Raw genomic sequence first — 18,604 nt, 5'->3', positions numbered from 1 at the left:
AATTCGCACTTTTTCTTCGTGAATAGGTGCATTAATGTGCATAAAAAACACTTTAATTCGAATTAATCTGCATTAAAAAGCGAATTAAAGTGCACATCGTGGCGAGATATCTTAATTAATGTGCATGCGCCTTTAAGATTTGTGTGGATTTACGGATTTTCTTAAAGGCGCATGCACATTAATTAAGATATCTCGCCACGATGTGCATTTTAATTCGCTTTTTAATGCAGATTAATTCGAATTAAAGTGTTTTTTATGCACATTAAAGTGCATTCGTGAATAGCATTAAAATGCAAAATGTGGCATTTTAATTCGCACTTTTTCTTCGTGAATAGGTGCATTACAGACGTACTGATGCTGTCGAATAATTTCGGACAGGTTGGGCAACCGTATCCACGCCCATATTTTCCCCTGCAAGAGTTACGAGATGATGAATTTGTCCAGGTTTGATTACTTTTTTACTAACTTCCATAATACCTTAATTTCAGAATTCCCCACTTTTACGACTCAATGACAATGTTCTGGATGCTATTGTTGAATACGTTCCATTGAAAGATCGACTTCTGCAGTTGCGTTCTGTTTGCCATCGATTGTCAGATTCCGTCAAACGATCTGTCAAAAGCATCGAGTTTCTTCGTGACGAGTTAGATTACTGTGATGATGCTAAAATAGCATTTTTTCTTGCTGTCTACGGAAAAAATGTGGAACACGTGAATTATGATCTTTACCGGTCTTGCTCTTTGAGAGAATATACCCAATGGTCATGGCGTCAATCTGTAATCTCATCAGTAACTAGATGTGCACAGTTGAAACAGCTAGATATCCTTATTTGCTGTCGTCATCGATTAAGAGATGGAGACCTTCATGTCATTTTCAAACAATGTCAGCAGTTGGAGGTGCTCAGAATGGACGCGAGCTACATCAATGGACATTGCTTTGCAGTAAGTTATTTTCATATATTCGAATTTCCCACATCATATTGTCGTGAATCTTGCTCGAAGCGTTGATTTTACTCGTATCGAATGTAAAGGCCGACATAGATAGAATTCGGCTTTTATTTATGAAAAATCCACAAGTTTCAATGATTTTTCAAAGTGATAAATGTCGAACACTTAATTCAAATTTATCCTTATCATTAATATCGTCCGACTGGTTGTATAATCTTAATTTTAAACTTTACAGAAATCTCCTAATACCCTTCGAAAAATCGAGTTGGAATGTTGCCGATCTTTCACGAAGCAAGGAGTTCTTGGAATGTGTGCACGGCTTCCAAAACTTCAGACTCTTCATGTTTCTCTGCTTCCTTGCATCGATGAGCAAGTCATCAAACGAATTGGAGATATGAAGTGTCTTAGGAACCTCTCGATTGTTGCTGATCCGGAACAAAAAATGAATCAATTCCGACTCGCGGAAATCCGGAGACTTCCGAAACTTTCTACTCTTTGTCTTGATGGAGTCAACAATGTCACTGACAAGTTTCTTGGAGATTTGTGCGAGGCAGCAACCTCTCCAGCATCTGGCAGCATAGAACATCTTTCATTTTCGTTCTGCAAAAACATCGGACCTAATGGAATCGCAAAACTGAAAAATTTGCCAAAATTAAAAAGTTTGAACCTAGATGGTGTATCGAAGAGGGATATTTCTACTGGACTAGAAGCAATTGGAAATGTTGGAAAGCTTGAGCGATTGATGGTTTCTGAAGAGACATTTGTCAGTCCAAGAACAATAGTTGACTTTGTAACAAAATGTGAAACTTTGCGTACGTTGGATATATCTGCTAATCATCGATTGAAGGATAAAGGTTTTGCTGAACAAGTTGTAAGTATTAAAAGTTTTTTTAAATACATTTTGTTTAAATGTTTTATTTCAGTATAGCACAAGAGTTTTCTCATTCGGAAAGCCAATGGTAATCCTAACAGATTTCAAATCGATGTGGCGCAATCTTCCTCCTTTCTCGTACCAAAGTAGAGTCGAAATAGTCAATGTCAACGACCGCTACCCGGAAGAATTTGTTGAATCCATCTCGACCAATACGCCACAACAGTTGCCACGTGGTCATTTGATTCCTGATTTGCGTCGCGGAAATCGTTATAAAATGCTGGATTTTTCATTAGACACTTCTGGAGAGCAGTTGATCGATCCTGCTAATTTTGATTCTCAGGATCAAGAAAATCAGCCACCGTCAGAAATTGGACCGTTATCTGTTCTTTCGGAACAAGAACAAGCAGAGCTGGCTCGTGTGCTAATGGAAATTCAACAACCTTTCAATGTATGAGTTAATACTTGATTTGCTGATTAGTAATATTTTTCAGGCGGCAGACTGGATTAATTTCAACGAATGCGCTTTCGCACGGTCTACCGTTTCAAATTTTGAAGATAGCATTACTGTTGGCTCTGCCGGAGCTCCTGGGCCACCACGAGAGAAAGGTTCCGATAAAATTTTGAAACACTCCCGTCCTAGTCGGCCGAAGCGGCAAGCGCAGAAAGAAAGAGCTCAACAACGACGGTCTGGAGCAACAAATAATCAAAAAGTACCAGTCCCAACTGGCCCGTCTTTCACTGAAGACGATTTCCCACCGCTTGGATAATTTTTATTCTATAGCACTTTATATTCTCGTCTTCCCATCTAATCTAATACTGTTCTGCCTATTGAGGTACAATAATTTGTTAAAACACTAATATTCTATACGAATTAAAATGTCGAATATTAAGTCAGAGATAAATTCAATAAAGGCATTTTTGTTCGTCGATGAAACATTAATAAAACGTTTTGATTTATCAAGAATGCATCTGAAACATAATACAGTCTTATGGTAAAAGGTATTTAACTCGGAGGAGGCGAGAGATTACACTAGTTTTAGGACTAAAACTTTTACAGTTTGAAGAAATCATCTAATTGGTGACACAATGTTTCAGTTTAAAGAAAGGAAAATCAGCGATTGAAATTTCTCTTCCAAGAACTTTACGAATAACTTTATTCACAGGCCAGTTTATCTAAGTATTCGTGCTGAGTGGTAATATTCAGCTTCAATTTTTCAAAGTACTTGAAATAGAAGTAATCCAGAACTGTGCTCGGTAGGAAGTCGGTAAAAAAGAGCGTAAGTTTATTGAAATCTTCAGTTTTCTTCAGTTGATTGAAAAAAGTTTAATATTTTAATGAAAACGTGAAATCCAAGCGACATGACACCGGTGACGTGGTGGCAACGTCATCATAGGAAAGTTATAAACGAAGTGTGACATAAGACATTGAAAAAGTAATTATACAATCTTCACACTGTTCCAAAGCGCTGATTTCATTGACTACGAAACATCATGAGAAAACAAAATCGTCCCAATCAAGTGATTTTCTTCCTGTTTGTGATCCCCTACAAATATTATTTCAGACAGCAAGAAAGCAGATGCAAAATTTGACAGTTGAGTTGTTCGCTAGAGACAAAAATGCCCGACGTCAACTTATCGATGAAGCTCTATCCGTTTCCTCTACGATCCCAGTTAACGATATTTCCCCTTCTAAAACTCCGGAACAACCAGCAATTTCACCTACTCCCGAACCGATTCAAGAACTTGTCCAAGTACTTCTTGCACCGGAACCAGGTTAGTTTCGAAGTTTAAATCGACTAAATATGTTTTCTCTGTCAGGTAATCATGTTCCAAGGAAACCAAGAAGTCCGAGAAAATCTGCTCCTGCCAAACCCAAGACCGTTCCAAAGATTTCCCAACCGAATCCAGTGCAGCAAACTGAAAAATCAGAACAACAGGATAAGCCGAAGGTTGTACAAAAGTCGGAGAATGGAACTACTGTGAAGCCTCAAGATTCCTTGACACCTGTGAGTAATCCAGATTCTTCGAAAGTTGTTGTGGATGAACTGCAGCAAGCAGAGAAAAGGAAACAACACGTGGAATCTGCGGAGAAAACAGAACCAAAAGCTATTGCAGAAGTCAGTGTTTCCGGTGAGGAAGAGCATCACAAAAGTTGTAAAATGAGCATTATTCAGAGACTCTTCCAGTCACGGATCCCGTCTCTCCTGCTGTTCCATCTGCTCAAAGCCCTGTCGAAGATGAGGAACCATTTGTTCCGCCGCCACCGTTGCAACGTGTCCCATATGAAGCTCAATCAAGTCATCTGGCGAATATTCGCGCTGTAACTGAGTCAATGAACATTGCTGCTTTCCCTTCTCAATCTCAACTTTCTCAACAACAACATCAACACCATCAACAACATCAGCAACAACATCAACATCAATATCAACAACAACAACCACAACAGCAACAACAACAGCAACAACAACAACTTCAAGAACCCATGTCTTTTGCTGCATGTGTTCGTAAACAACCATCCATTGAGAGCATGAGTGTTTCTCCATCTCCATACTCGAAATTTGACGGAAAGACTAGTCCATTCAACACTGGTGGTAATATGGGAGGATTCAGTAACCAAGGAGGATTCGGAGGTTTCAGTAGAGAACCGAATAAGAATGTGAGATTTGAAACTCTGTTTTTTTAAATTTCGATCAGTTTCTTTCAGCCTAATCCATTCGCGAATCGTAAAAGATTCAATTATGATTACGATTCACCGTCCAACAACTCACATTCTCACTCCAACAACCGCTTCTTTCCTGATCGTTCTGATCAAGTCCGTGATCTCTCTGATGGTTTCTCTGCTTTGAGTTCTAAGCCGAATGGTTTCATGAATCGCGGAATGAGTCGTGAAAGTTCAAGTTCGGGAGTTTTGCCAAATTGGTATAAAGGAAGATCTTTCTCAACTGCAAGTTCCCATTATCCATATAGTCAACGATCGACTTCTTCTGGACAATTTTCTCCGTTCACTAAGACTTCTCATAGTACAACATTGAACATTCCGTCACATGGACATGTTGAAGATATCGATGGTTTCTTAGCCTCCAGCACTCCTTCCAATCCATTTTTCTCCAAAAGATCGGACTTGAACATGAAGTAGGTCGAATCTCCTAACTACTTGTATAACATTTTTTGTTTTTTATGGCACTGTTTGCCAATTCAATGAAGTTTTTGTCGAAGCTAGTCTTATTTTGAATAGAGTCATCAGAAATAGATGCGTACGGTTAATTTTCAGAAAAGAGAGATGGGCTCGAATGAAAGCGAAGAAACGGATGCTCAGACGTCCAATTGAGGATGAATTCTACGAGGATCCAGATATCGAAGAAGAAATTCTTTGTGGAAACGGTGTCATGCTCAATCAAATAGTTCAACAGAGCTCTTCTGGAAACTACGAAGATGCTGACTTGCTCCGTAAATATCGTCGGGACGTAGCTTTCGTGAAAGAACGTGTTTTGAATTCAATCGACGGTAATATCGATGGAATCCGTGATTTGAGATTTCTACTGGCTTCTGTGCAAACCTACGGTAATATCGATGGAGAATGCATGATGGCTGAATTGGGAATGAACGAGTTTTCACTGTTTTCTGGAATAATTGAGAAGTTTCATGCAATTATTGGACCATGGCAAACTGAAAATGAATCACAGAGAAGACGTGCAAGTAGACATGCATTGGAAACTCATCGTATTCCACTTCAACATTCAATTGCAACCATTTCCAAACGAAAGGTAGTATGCGCCTCTTTTATTTGTCTTTAATGCGAAATGTTAAGCTTGTCGAAGAAATTCTGGGTAGAGTGGAGCCAAGTATTGCATGCCATCAAGGAGTCAAAGTCGGATTGTACAGCGATTCGTGCAATGAAAAAACAAGAATCGAATTAAATATCAAGAATAACTTCAAAGATCCAGGAATGATTTGTGATAAGAACGATCGTCGATTCATTCTGGTTCTTCAGTCTGAACTTGATTTGATGGTGGAGAGTATGAAACATTTGGCCAAGACTGTTGGATTTCATTATGACGGTTCGTTCGTTTTATTGCATTGCTCTGAATTTTTGTTTATTCAGGGTTCCCAGTCCATCACAATTGTTTTGTAATCGTTGAAGCTTTTGTCGAAGCGATTTCTGATATAATGAATGAAAAAATTGATCTCGAAACTATGCGTTGGTTCAGTTTGCTCGGTCAGAAAGTGGACGCAGAGGAGGTAAGTATTCTTAGAATCTTTGTATACCATTCAAGTGTTCTATTCAGAGTGCTTCTCCGTGGGAAACCGGAACTAACTTTCATTGTGCTCGTCATTCAGAACCAAAAAGTAACTTCTGTGCAGCGGTTACTGTTGGTCGCACATGTATCATCATTTACCACGTCCTTGGAAGTTTCTTCCGTCGGTACCATCTTAAAAAGATACCAACTGCTCTTCAGATCCCGTCAACATCTGCACCAATTCAATGAATTTCGATATAAATAGAACTCGTTAACTGTTTCTAGATACTAAAACTTCTGCCTTACGTGATTATTAATGTTTCATTAAATACGTTTTAAATTCAAACTCTCTTAACCCTACATACGTATGACAAACTGAACTTTGGTCTCATTTCTCAGCGTGAATCACCTGCTCCTGGATATCTACCACTACGAAGTCCCAATCCAATTTGAACCAAGCAGTTTCTTCCGCCAGTTCCTCAGGGTTAAAAAAATTTTGAAGCAAAAAAGGGGATATCCTTTCAAGCTTAAAAAGATTTCTTCAGAAACCACACAGTTTTTTGATCGTTCTCTTCAATGGGACGTCCGTTAAACCTTATTTATTTTGATAAAATAAGTGGCTCATGTCGATGAAATCCAGCATAAAAGTTATTGAGTACTTTATCATTCTGTTTATTTCCGTAACTAAAACGAGATAATCGAGTAGAAGAGTTCAATTTATGATTTTTTGAGTGCAGCTTCAAGGTCCTTCTTATTTTTCATTTTCTCATCTTCATCATTCTTCTTATTCTCCCTTTTCCTTGTTCTATACTTCTCATTTTCCTTTTCTTCATTCTTTTTTCCTTTTTCTTTTCTTGTTTTATTAATTGATCCTTCAGCTGACATTCTATTTTCTACTTCTAATTCAATTACAGCTCCATCACCAGGAACTTCGATTGGTCCAAAGTATGGAGTGTTTGGATCCCAATCTAATGGATCTGTATCTTTTATTTTATTTGCATCAGCAGCGTGTTTAATACAGTAATAAACGAAACCGTAATCGGGAGTTGCGTAGAAATCAAGGCTGTCTGTGTACTGAAAATAATCTGAATGGAATGAGGTTGAAAAGTGATAAGATACCTTCAAAATTCTAAAGAATTCTTTTTTGGGACAACTGTAGAACATATCTTCTTGCAAATCTTCTCTATTTCTCAGTTCTTTTTTGAATTGAAGTACTTTATCTCTATCAGATGCCTTCAATTTTCTCCATGGTAATCCTCCGGAAGTCCATTCAACAACCATGTATAACCATGATTCAATATCATCTTTTCTTCCTGTATCCAATTCTAACATTGAATTTAATGGAGCATAACGAGTTGTTCCACGAAATGGAGCATTAGCTCTTTGAGTTCTCAGCTTCCCTTCTCCTCTTTTCACGAATTCACGACATAAACCGAAATCCAGCATAAAAATTGTATGGTGTTCGTTTGATTCTTTTCGTCCTGCTGCGAAATTTCCTGGTTTGATGTCTCGATGCAAATATCCAAACTGAAAATGAAAAGTCAATCATCTGAAACTGAAATGATCTCTCACTTTATGTAATTGTTGAATTGAAACCAAGCACTGAGCCGCCGTTTTCAGAGCTGTTCCCAATGAAAAACGACATTCTGGAGTATCCATTCGCAAATCCCAAAGATTTTTTCCGATTAATTTCATAACGATAAAATTGAATCGATCTTTGACTGCAGCCTGATCAACAACTGTACAGAAATGTCGACTTTTGATTTGAGCCGCTCCTTTTAGAACATTACAATCCATGTAGAGTGCCTTCCGACAAGTATTCGCATTCTCACATTTGATTGCGAATTTCTCCGAATCTGATAGTCGGAGAACTGAATAAACTGCACCATATCCTCCTTTTCCAAGTAGTGCCAACACTTTATATTTATCTTTTTTTGTTTTTAATTCTTCATCATCACGTGGCATCGGATCATCTCCTTCATCTGACGACTGCATCCTTCGTTTTTCTCTTTTTGAGATTCAATTTAATTATGAATATGGGAATGTACTATTTCTGTAGCATCAATTCAATTCAATACGGTTCCAAACATTTCCAAAAAAAAATAGGGGACCACGTGGATGTTACAAGTTCAGTGACGTGAATTTTTGGGTTTTTAAGTTTCTCGTCTAATTTACCTCTTTCCAGGAAAAAATTCAAATTCAGTCGTGACCTGTTCAATGAGCTCTCTTTATTCCAGTCTGATTCACTTATCACTTATCCAATAATTTCTCAATCCTTTTTATGAATAATGAATAATTACTACATGTAGTCGTTCCCTTGTTCTTTTCATTTCTTGCCGCTGCCCCGATTCGCATCCAATCTATCGTCAATATATTTGATGGATTCGTAATATATAACCTAACTGATATCTCATATCACTTTGATATCAACAGAGATTTCTCGGAAGGAATTTCTCAACCTATTTTAAATGTATTCAAAATAATTGGTTTCTGGAAAGGGAAGATGAAACAGGTGGAATTGAATTGTTGCAAAAGAGGATGTCAATTGAATTAATTGAAAGAGATGAGCACAGCAGGTGGCAGACGATTATATACGTTTTTTGGATGTTGCCGAATTGAAACATTTTTCTTTATATGTATCAAGCTATTTAAACAAAAACATGTACATGACGGGTAGTTTATGAAAAGAAGAAAGAAGAAAATAGACAATTTTAAGGTTTCTTGAATCGAATACTCTCCAAGCTAAAACAGAATCCTGACTCAAACAATGAGGTGAATAGACTTTTGAAAAGTGATTCTTGAAGCTATCATTGGTTGTTTCCCATAGCGTCAAACCTTCGTTCCTCGAAGTCTCTCAGACTTCTCACTTAGCCTCAAAGCACTCAAAATCCCTTCTTCTTCTTCTCCATTTCTTCTGCACACAGTCCCAGAGCATCTTCCTTCTTCAAACATCCTCTATGTGGGCGGATCCTTCTGTTTGGATCGAAAACCGCAATCCATGAACGTGTATTTTTCTACACAGAAGACATGAGAAACGCAGGCGGTTCGAAGGAAATAAGACGGTCTCCACAGCGCGTGTCATCCGCCCCGGAATCGTTCATTCTCGCGCGCCTATTCAAGCCGCCTCCTCCGATTCAGGATCATCTCACGATTCTCTCTTCAGAGAAATGAGAGAAGGAGGTGAAGTACTGGTTGTATTACTCTTACATTTATCACTTGTTTTTGGGTTACATCCGTTTTCCGGTTCGTTTTTTCTCCTCAAAAATTTTTTATGATTTAGGAAATAAGTTTCCTAGTTCTTATTCTACCGTACCTTCTATGACGACTACTACTGTTCACGCTAGAACTCATTAGAACTACAGGAACTTCAAAATTTCCGTTTACTGTAGTTTAAATTTTTAACGAATGTAGTATCTCCTATTTCTCAGCTACATTTTAAAACGGGTATTTTCAGAATAGAACATCCAAACATTAAAAAACAAAAGAAGTAATAAGGAAACGATGTGCCAAATCCATTGTAATTTCAGGTCACCAGCGATATCGTCGACAAATTCTCGATGAACCAAATCAACAAATAGACTTGAATATAACAGTTCCTTATATATTCTCAGCAAGATTATATACATATGGATCCAGTCGAGGAGATATATCAATTCATGGTAGACAAGAAATTTATAAGTTGGAGAATCCTATTCATTTCATGGGAAATGTCTACGATACGATTTATGTAAGTTTTTATTCTGAATACAAGGGAATTGTAGGTATATTGTCTAAACAGCTCTATATTCTTTTTATGGAAAATGCACTTTTAGTTCATAAAAATTCCAAATATTTTCTCATGATGGCATTTGTAATCGATCAAAACGTTTGATCAAGACCTCCCCGTTGCCTCTCAACCCGTCATATTATCCTCATCTTTTCATTCTCTTTGTCTGCTTTTTTTTCTGTTCATTTTCTTTTTTCTCTTTTCTCTCATTTCCCCATTCTTCTCCTCTTATCATCGGCAATACAAGACAACGCATACGACCAAAATGGTGTTAACTGACCGGCTGCTTCTCGTCTCTTGAGATGAAGCATAGTGAAGAGAAATGAATAGAAAAAGCTGGTCTCGAATTGTTGGAAGAATTGTGATAAGAAGATTTGCATATTCTTCCGAAAAGTGGAAAGCATTTTTGAATTTAGGAATTTAATACAAATCAGGGAAGATGATGTTTTTTGAAACTGGTGGGATTGAAAATATGATTTCTGGAACATGAGAAAATTCACACGAAACATTTTCGAAGCTGACAAAGAAATCGATTGTTAAAGAAAAAAGCACACTGGCCAACCCCTTTCCTCCAAATTTCATATTCTTTTACATTTATATTATTCAAATTCAGAAAAAATCTCACTATTCATTAAGATCTCGAAAAACTTTCCTCAAATTAAATTTCAATTTTCGAATGTGTCATACGGTCCAAATTTGAGTTTTTCAACTTTACATTTGGGCTGCATTTGAGCTTAGAAATATGCAGCTCTTTTGAATAATAAACATCGGAAGGCTACTTTTATTCTACAAGAATGAAGTATTCTTCTCCAACAAGAAAACAATTTTTCCCCGTCTCAGTCTGCTTTTCGTTTTCTCTAATTCTTCGTCCAGTCATTAACTTTTTATCTTCAATTAGTTTCTTTATTCCTCTTCTTTTTCATATTCTTTCGTTTGCTTACAATTTAATATTATCTGTTGAGAACTGGAACCAATTACAAAAAGTTCCAAGTTTCGCTCTTTTCATTCATACGTTCCCTATCACATTAGTTTGTAAAAGTGAAATCGCTCGTTCGTTCTTCTTTCGTCTCCGGATCGTCTCATATCAATATCATTTTAAAGAGAAAAGAGAGGTCAAATCCAATTAAAATCATCATCATCACATATTCTATTGTACAGAATATAAGATTGTATATAACATGAATTACGAAACATTTCACGCCTATTCGCAATAGCTAGACAGATGTATTTTAACGGTTTTTGTTGCGCCGTTTCGCATTCGATTACGCAAAAGATTTCTGTGATAATAGTAGGAATAGAACCTATCTGAATAGCTAATCAGATTCAATTCGGAATAAGAAAAAGAAGAGGAAATCGGATGGCAACTAAAGCAAATAAAACCAGGTGTGAAACAGGAAACAAACATCCGATTATGAATTCACAATGACTTATTTAGGGTAATTGGCAAAGAGAAGGAGAACGTTTGAAAGATGATGCCATTGTTTGTTTAGAAGCAGAGTTAAATACACTTATATGTATGTACATATTCAGGTTGAAAAACAGGAAACGATAGGAATGAGAATTCACAGGGGTCTCAATATTTTCAGATACTCAGTCTCAATAGTTTCGACTATGGTTCGAAAGTTTTCTAGCCAACACTTCGAGATCATTCAGAATATTTTTGTGGAAAAACATTAGTTAAAATTCTATATTAGAAGAACTCCTTTTATTGGCATGATATGGTTTTTTCCTGAATCCGATCCTGAAGAATTAATATCTCAAAAAACACGAAAACTTTCACTTTTTCTCCGTTCAATCTGTCTTTTCTTCCCTTTCAAGAGCCCTCGAACATAGGATAATCTTTCTTTTTTCTAACGGAGATGTACCAAAAAATGACGTTTCCGGATTAAAAATGATCTTCTTCAGATCTCAAGAGATGGATCTGTTGGATTCACTGAAAAAAGACAGAAGCCATCAGCTCTTCCAGTCGAAGAACCTACAATTGCAGTATTCTGGCAGCCAGCAACACTAGGAAATGTCTGGTATAGAGAGACTTCTGGTATTCATTCTTAAGTTTTCTATTCATTTTAAATCAAAATATTTCAGATGTGAATATAATGAATCTAGCCCACAACGAAGTGAATATTCAATACCGATATGGATCGCAGTTTCGTGTTCGATCAGTGGTACTGATCACTTGGGAAGGAGTCAAAGATCCTCTCGTTCCAGTTAGTTTTTTTTATCTTCAGACACATAAAACAGTTATAAGTATTCAATATTGGTTTCGTTCCATTCATTTTTATTGGCTTATTAGGTTTCGGGGGAAGACGACAGAAAAGAAATTTCTTTTCTTTTCACTTAATAACTGTAATAATACACATGTCGGGGGGAAGAGGGAACACTCATTTTCTTTTTGAATTCGTTGTTCACAGAAAAAATGTTCAACCAGAGATGCTTTAATAAGAAAATTGAGGATAAAAGATTCTAATAAAAGGAGCAAGTTCTTGTGGATCATGATCTAGATTTTATAGTGTTTCAACCTGATTTCTGAGAATACAGCGAAACTAATTCAAATTCAAATTATTTTTCTTGTTCCAGGAATCCGAAGGAAACACATTCCAACTGGCGCTTATTATCGGCGATTCGATGACATTTGCTCATTTTATTTACAGTAAATTAAACTACAATACGAATGCGATTGCCGGATTTTCGACAGGAGAATCATCGTATTCTCTTCCAGATTCAGCCACTCATGATGCAATTCTTTTATCCGAGAAATCAGATATCGGAATTCCAGGAGAATGGTTATTCCGTGTAGATGGAGATCACATTTATCTATGTGGGGCTGGTTTCAAAGGATTAGAATGTATTGAAAGTTGTGCACCATCTCAATGGTTTAATGATTGTTCGAAAAGTTGTCATTGCGATGGAGGAGATTCTTGTGATCAAGAAAATGGGAGATGTCCAAATGGAAAATGTTCTCCTGGATGGGCCGGAGAACCAATTTGTGATGAGGATTTGGATGAATGTGAAATGGGAATAGATAATTGTCCAAATGAACAACCTGATTGTCTCAATACTCCTGGTAGCTTCTTATGTTTATGTTTTGAATATGACGAGAGCAGACAGAAATGCAAAAACTCTAAACCAGCACCACCGAGCGCTCCGATTCCTGTTGATGTGATACCAATGCACCCAACATTTACTAGAAAACCAGCACAAGCAAAGGTCAAAGCTTCTCCGAGAACTCGGTTCAAATCAACGACAGCAGCTGCAACAACACAAATGGTCACTACGCATTCGTCAACTTCATCATTAACAACAATTAGGTAGGAAAAGTACATAATTAGTTGATGAATTAATTGCCTTTTTTGAAGGGAAAAACCAATGGCAACTCCACTTCTAACAACCGAAGTTGTGACAAAACCGACTACAACAACTACTGTAGTGACAACACCATCAGCTTGTTCGAGATGTGATCAGAACGCCAAATGTTCAAATGGAATATGTACATGTTCGAAAGGATTCACTGGAGATGGATTCAGATGCTATGATGTGGATGAATGTCAAATACCTGGAGCCGTTTGTGGGGATCATTCAATTTGTTCGAATACAATTGGAAGTTTCGAATGTTCTTGTCATGGAGGATATAGATTTGAAGACGATAAGTGTCAAGGTATAAATAAATATCCAAATGGCATTGTAATGAAATTTTGTTTCAGATGTTGATGAATGTCGAGAAACTCCAAAGATATGTGGGGATCCGAATAAAGGAACAAGGTGTATAAACAAGGATGGATCATTTGAATGTCTTTGTAAAGATGGATACGAAGGGGATCCATCATCCGAGTGTAAAGATGTGAATGAATGTAAGAATACTGATGCTTGTGGACCCAATTCACATTGTACTAATACGGTAAGTCTTGAATGTTTTAGAGTTTCAACCTTTTTTTTCTTTCCAGGAAGGAGGATATGAATGTGAATGTCTTCCTGGATTCGAAAGAATTGCCGAAGGAGCTCACTGTACAGATCGAGATGAGTGTGCTGTTGAACCATGTCATCCAGCTGCCACGTGTAGTAACACAAGAGGTTCATATAAATGTGAATGTATTGATGGATTTGTGGGAGATGGAAAGACATGTCATGAGACCATTCTTTATCCAATTTCAAATGATTCGACGGTTATTCCAAGGTCCTGGGATTCATCAACTGCTATTCCACTTTCTAAGCCAATCACAGTGTTTGGAAAGATGTTTTCAAAAATTTATGTGAGTTTTCCCAATTAATTTGTTTAATTCTATTCCAACTCTAGCTCTCAACAAACGGTATCATTTCATTCGAAGAGCCTCTTCAAGGTCTTATCGATCATGCGGACACACTGAAGAAACCAGCAATTTTTGCTCTACATGCTCAATTTGATTACATAAAGGATGGATTAGTTGCCTATACGTATATTAATGGTGAATTCACAGAAAATTGCATGAATTGTAACCATAGTCGTCTTTCAGATACTGATGAAGTAACACTACCTCTTTTAATGCGTTCATCAATTGGAATTCAAACTTCAATGGGAATTGAGAATTTCAATACAAAACGTCTTCATATCTTCACTTTCGACAGAGTCCGACAATCTGGATCTGAAAATTTCAATTCTTTTCAAATTGTTCTAGCTGAATCCGACAAAGATGCCACCATTCTATCACTGATTTACGAAAAAGTACAAGCTCGTGGACCAATGACTGGAATTTCAACTCCCACTGAATTTCTAATGCTACCGAATAATCGATTAACGAGTGGTTCAAATGTCGGACAACCTGGTAAATGGATGTATCGAGTTGATATGATGACACTTCAAGCGTGTCCACCTGGAAGAATTGGTGAACCACTTTGTGACAGAGAATGTGCTGTAGGACATTATGGTTAGTGACAGTCAATAACCTCGTATTAATATTTGTGTATTAAGGAATCAAATGTGAATCAACGTGTCATTGCGATGGATCAGTTGCCTGTGATGTGATAACTGGAATGTGTCCAGGAGCACTTTGTAGAGCTGGATGGGAAGGATTATCGTGTGATCAGGACATTGACGAATGTGGTATGAATCTAGTGACATGTGCAGTTGGATCAGAATGTGTTAATACACGTGGAGGATATAGATGTGACTGTAAGAAAGGATTTGTTCCTGTCGGAAAAGAATGTAAACGTGGGTTGATCATTGAAATGATCCGAAAATAATCTGTTCCTTTTTTCAGAAATTGATCGCTGTCTTTCCCGTTTCTCAGTTCCTTGTTCACGAAATGCTGAATGCGTGGAACTCGAAAGTTCTGTTCCAAAATGTGTTTGCCGAAAAGGTTACCATGGAGATGGATTCAGATGTACAATAAGAGAAAATGTCAAATCTGCCGGAGGGAGTCATCTAGTATCGGATTTAACTCATCATCTGATGGAAGTGGCCAGTGATAGTAAGTGATTAAAAGATGGTCGGATCAAGAAAAGTGGGTTTAAAAAGAGACTGAAATCAATGAGCGGATGAGCGTCGATTATCCTACCCACGAAACTTATCCCTAGAAATAGAAAACAAAAAGACCTCGACGCGCATAAATAGTTCTTATTTTCTTTCATATTAACCCTTTCTCTCCTAAATTTATGAGAGTTTTATTGGAAAGATTTTCGAAAATAATTTGAAACCAACTCAGATTTTCCAGGTTCAAACACAACTGATTCATCGACTTCTTCTTCTTCTGAAAATCCATTTGTTATGAAGAATTGGATACCAGATCGTGTTGGAGAAACGACGCCAATTCCGCAAAGACCTAAATTTGTTACAGTTCAAACCCCACCTCTCTTCTATACAGGTACGTTGAAATTAAGGTTTGAAACGTTTTCAGAAACAACAAAACATAACAAAGACAAAGGATAAGACATTTGATCTTTTCAGAAGTTAGTTATAACTTCTCAATCAATTGGTATCATCATTTATTGAACTTCTAAATGAATTTTGGCTGGAAAAACAATGTAACTCAGTGAACGGGAAAGAATTGGCTCTGTTCCAAAATCGGAGGCCCATAAAAAAATCGGAGGCCCATGGCAGAATCGGAGGCCCATGGCAGAATCGGAGGCCCGTAAAAAAATCGGAGGCCCATGGCAGAATCGGAGGCCCATAAAAAAATAAGAGGCCCGTAGCAGAATCGGAGGCCCATGGCAGAATCGGAGGCCCATGGCAGAATCGGAGGCCCATGGTAGATAGAGAATGTCATCGTTTATAAATGATGAAAAACTCCCTTATAAGCAGCTGAAGTAGTGAAGAAGTCTGAAAACCATGTTGTAACTACATGATGCGCAAAGCTGATTTTTATTTTTTTTTTCATTCATTGCTAATCATAACAGATCTTTTTTAACACATTTATTTAATCAATAACATATATACAATTATTTACATGAAAAGAAATAATACATATTATACAGTAGCGAGCATAAGTGAGTATACCTCCATACTTTCATATGTATCTCAGCTGAAACAAGTCCGTTTTGCATAATTTTTTTTTAAAGATAGCTGAAGTATCCAGTAAAATTGACATAAGTTTTTTGTTGGATGTGATCAGCTGATTTTTAAGATTATCGATTTTTCCTGATCCTGATTTCAAAATCCGAAAAAAAAACTTTTTATTTTTGAACTGGATCCTATGATTTTTTGAATTGAAAATGTTGAGTAACGTTCATAAAAACAAAATATATTGTTAGAATGCTTCTGTGCTTCTTGATCATCGTGCTACAGCTCCAGAAGTCCAAAGTGGTATGCTCGGCTAAATCGTCATAACTCATTGAAAAATGGTTCAAAATGGTTGAAAATTGCAGGAAAATATGCTTATCATGTTTATTAACAATTTTATAATTAAAAATAATGTTTTTGAAAAAAAAATTTGATGTTTTTTTAATGCGAAAAATTTTGGTTTCCAACTTTTGCCCAATTTTTCATGTTTTTTGATTATGAAACAGCCATAATTAAATTAATAAAAAAGTTTTTTTTTCGGATTTTGAAATCAAGATCAGGAAAAATCGATAATCTTAAAAATAAGCTGATCACATCCAACAAAAAACTTATGTCAATTTTACTGGATACTTCAGCTATCTTTAAAAAAAAAATTATGCAAAACGGACTTGTTTCAGCTGAGATACATATGAAAGTATGGAGGTATACTCACTTATGCTCGCTACTGTATAATATGTATTATTTCTTTTCATGTAAATAATTGTATATATGTTATTGATTAAATAAATGTGTTAAAAAAGATCTGTTATGATTAGCAATGAATGAAAAAAAAAATCAGCTTTGCGCATCATGTAGTTACAACATGGTTTTCAGACTTCTTCACTACTTCAGCTGCTTATAAGGGAGTTTTTCATCATTTATAAACGATGACATTCTCTATCTACCATGGGCCTCCGATTCTGCCATGGGCCTCCGATTCTGCCATGGGCCTCCGATTCTGCTACGGGCCTCTTATTTTTTTATGGGCCTCCGATTCTGCCATGGGCCTCCGATTTTTTTATGGGCCTCCGATTCTGCCATGGGCCTCCGATTCTGCCATGGGCCTCCGATTTTTTTATGGGCCTCCGATTTTGGAACAGAGCCAAAGAATTAATTAAAGAATCAGATTGACCTCAAAGACGTGGGATATTCTTGACGTCAGTAGACCCTTCTTATCTAATTTTCGTCTCTATATATCCTTTTCTAACCTGGAAAGCTCTTCTTAAAAACGTCTGAGAACATAAATGATGGACGAATGTTCATTTCACTTTTACTCAGAGAAATAGTCGTCATTAAAACATTTCAGTTACTGATCTTTTATCTATTTCACATTTTTATCGAAAAAGAAAATAAAACTAAAAAATGCGTCGACTAATCCCCATTTCCATTGCAAATTAACCTTCCATCTCCTTCCTTTTTTCTTAAAGAAACCGAAGAAGATGACCCATCTCATTCATTTTGATTCTTGAGATTTCCGAATCTAATTAAAAAAAGATATCTTCTATTTTTTTATATTTGATTCTTGTCCTTATTCTGAGAGATATGGGAGTTCATTGTACTGGGAAAGAAGGTAATCTTTGTAATCATGTTCCAAAAAACTATTTTTTAAATTATCATGATCGCCTGAATTTGAAATTGTTTTTAAAATTCTCAACGTTTTCAGCCCCACCTATCAAACCGAAATTCGCTGATAAAGATATGGATTTAATGGATGGAGACAAGCCAAGAGCCGAAGAAAGTGGAAGCCCTCCTTGTTAGTGTCTTTTTCATTCATTTCTCAAACGAATTTTAATTTATTTTCAGCCGTCTTAATCATCGTTATTGTGGCAATTTCGGTAATTTGGATAGTATTGACAATCTTAGTTTTCGGTGTCATGTATATGAATAAAAGGTGAGAAATGGAACATGTAGAGGTGAAGTGTTCGAATTATACCGGAGGGGAAAAATTTATTTTGATTTCTCACTGGAAAATAAATAATATTTCAGAAAACAGCGAAACATGGAAAGGCAACAATACGCTGCAATGAGAGGATGGAAAGGTGGTCAATTCCATTCTCGAGCATCTCGAATGATTACAACTTCAAATCCAAATGTTATTTATGGACAGACTCCAAGGATAACTCCTTACGAGAGTTATTAATATTTTCTCAAATTTCAAATTTCATTGTTTTTACGGGTGTACAAATGCAGAGAGATTCTTGATTTATTTTCACAGAGAAAAAAGAAAAAAATCACTCATCCTACCATTTGCTCATTATGATTTTGTTAATT

At 36.7% G+C, this 18,604-nt stretch overlaps 4 protein-coding genes across 4 annotated transcripts; 3 read left to right on the top strand and 1 right to left on the bottom strand.

The window, feature by feature from the left end:
* Positions 1 to 354: 354 nt before the first annotated feature.
* GCK72_010033 (uncharacterized protein) lies at positions 355 to 2,588 on the top strand (the record flags this gene model as incomplete). The annotated part of the gene is made up of 5 exons (XM_003106094.2): positions 355 to 444; positions 489 to 941; positions 1,183 to 1,818; positions 1,871 to 2,269; positions 2,313 to 2,588. 5 exons carry the CDS (start codon positions 355 to 357, stop codon positions 2,586 to 2,588), a joined length of 1,854 nt encoding a protein of 617 aa, XP_003106142.2.
* Positions 2,589 to 3,312: 724 nt separating this feature from the next.
* GCK72_010032 (uncharacterized protein) lies at positions 3,313 to 6,308 on the top strand (the record flags this gene model as incomplete). The annotated part of the gene is made up of 9 exons (XM_003106002.2): positions 3,313 to 3,339; positions 3,384 to 3,594; positions 3,640 to 3,951; positions 3,996 to 4,477; positions 4,526 to 4,953; positions 5,093 to 5,585; positions 5,630 to 5,879; positions 5,924 to 6,060; positions 6,108 to 6,308. The coding sequence occupies 9 exons, from the start codon at positions 3,313 to 3,315 to the stop codon at positions 6,306 to 6,308; spliced, it is 2,541 nt and encodes an 846-aa protein (XP_003106050.2).
* A 468-nt stretch (positions 6,309 to 6,776) lies between these two features.
* GCK72_010031 (uncharacterized protein) lies at positions 6,777 to 8,054 on the bottom strand (the record flags this gene model as incomplete). The annotated part of the gene is made up of 3 exons (XM_053727653.1): positions 6,777 to 7,133; positions 7,179 to 7,586; positions 7,632 to 8,054. 3 exons carry the CDS (start codon positions 8,052 to 8,054, stop codon positions 6,777 to 6,779), a joined length of 1,188 nt encoding a protein of 395 aa, XP_053587230.1.
* Positions 8,055 to 9,759: 1,705 nt separating this feature from the next.
* GCK72_010030 (uncharacterized protein) lies at positions 9,760 to 18,473 on the top strand (the record flags this gene model as incomplete). Its single annotated transcript, XM_053727652.1, has 15 exons — positions 9,760 to 9,786; positions 11,731 to 11,863; positions 11,911 to 12,032; positions 12,403 to 13,133; positions 13,182 to 13,480; positions 13,527 to 13,720; positions 13,767 to 14,072; positions 14,117 to 14,264; positions 14,313 to 14,723; positions 14,768 to 15,007; positions 15,057 to 15,266; positions 15,510 to 15,659; positions 17,997 to 18,086; positions 18,137 to 18,224; positions 18,320 to 18,473. The coding sequence occupies 15 exons, from the start codon at positions 9,760 to 9,762 to the stop codon at positions 18,471 to 18,473; spliced, it is 3,303 nt and encodes a 1,100-aa protein (XP_053587229.1).
* Positions 18,474 to 18,604: the final 131 nt, after the last annotated feature.

This window comes from Caenorhabditis remanei, chromosome III, assembly GCF_010183535.1.
Source record: "Caenorhabditis remanei strain PX506 chromosome III, whole genome shotgun sequence".
NCBI classification, from domain to species: domain Eukaryota; kingdom Metazoa; phylum Nematoda; class Chromadorea; order Rhabditida; family Rhabditidae; genus Caenorhabditis; species Caenorhabditis remanei.
The sequence above is the reverse complement of the archived record's forward strand: the minus strand, read 5'-3'. Positions and strand labels throughout refer to the sequence as shown.